At 34.4% G+C, this 680-nt stretch overlaps 2 protein-coding genes across 2 annotated transcripts in view; both read left to right on the top strand.

The window, feature by feature from the left end:
* The window catches only part of LOC119593996, a 20,440-nt gene that overhangs the window by 4,756 nt on the left and 15,004 nt on the right, over positions 1-680 (top strand). The window contains exon 3 of the mRNA XM_037943021.1: positions 48-310. The gene's annotated coding sequence lies outside the window, so the exon portion shown is untranslated. The remainder of the gene's footprint in view (positions 1-47; positions 311-680) is intronic.
* The window catches only part of LOC119594238 (protein artemis-like), a 3,395-nt gene that overhangs the window by 1,065 nt on the left and 1,650 nt on the right, over positions 1-680 (top strand). Inside the window, exon 2 of the mRNA XM_037943307.1 lies at positions 48-310. Coding sequence (XP_037799235.1) covers positions 48-310 — 263 coding nt within the window. The remainder of the gene's footprint in view (positions 1-47; positions 311-680) is intronic.

The raw sequence follows: 680 nt of genomic DNA, 5'->3' as shown, positions 1-680 counted from the left end.
TATACATATATATTATGTTTTTGTTTTTTGTTTTTTTTCAATTGCAGGTTCTTGTTTGAGGGAAGAGGAGGAACTGTTTTATACACGGGGGATTTCCGTACAAGTGTAGGAGATGTAGAAAGAATACGAGCATTGCACAACTCAGATGGCACTGTTAAGGCTGTAGATTCTTTACATATAGATACCACTTTCTGCCACCGTGATATCTTGCACTTTCCCTCAAGAGAGGATAGTTCATCTGCCATCTGTGATCTTGTAGAAGACTGGCTGGCAAGAGGAAATAACCATCTCATACACCTTGTGTGCCCAGGTTAGTGATTGACCTTTAATCTCGATTGTAAAGATATGCATGAAGCAATCCTGTAATTTCTTCTCCTATTCCTTTTTTTTCTAATTAAGGTTACTATGGGTTTTTAGGGTAGCACACTAATGGTAGTTAACTGCTTGGATTAGGTGTAGATTATTATTGGGCCAAAAGGTTTTAATTTCTTTTTAATTTATGAATATAGTTACTTTAGAAGTGAAAATGACATCTCTTTTACTTTGTATTACCGATGAAGTAATGTGAAGAAGCATAATGTTGAAAATTTTATGTGCATAGTAGCTGCACTATTAAAAGATAAGAAGTAAACAGTTTTGGACACATGTGGAGTATATTTGGTAATAAGGTTTTTAATGAT

The sequence above is a fragment of the Penaeus monodon genome, chromosome 33 (assembly GCF_015228065.2).
Source record: "Penaeus monodon isolate SGIC_2016 chromosome 33, NSTDA_Pmon_1, whole genome shotgun sequence".
NCBI classification, from domain to species: Eukaryota; Metazoa; Arthropoda; class Malacostraca; order Decapoda; family Penaeidae; genus Penaeus; species Penaeus monodon.
Note: the sequence above shows the minus strand (reverse complement) of the source record. Positions and strands in the feature narration are given on the sequence as shown.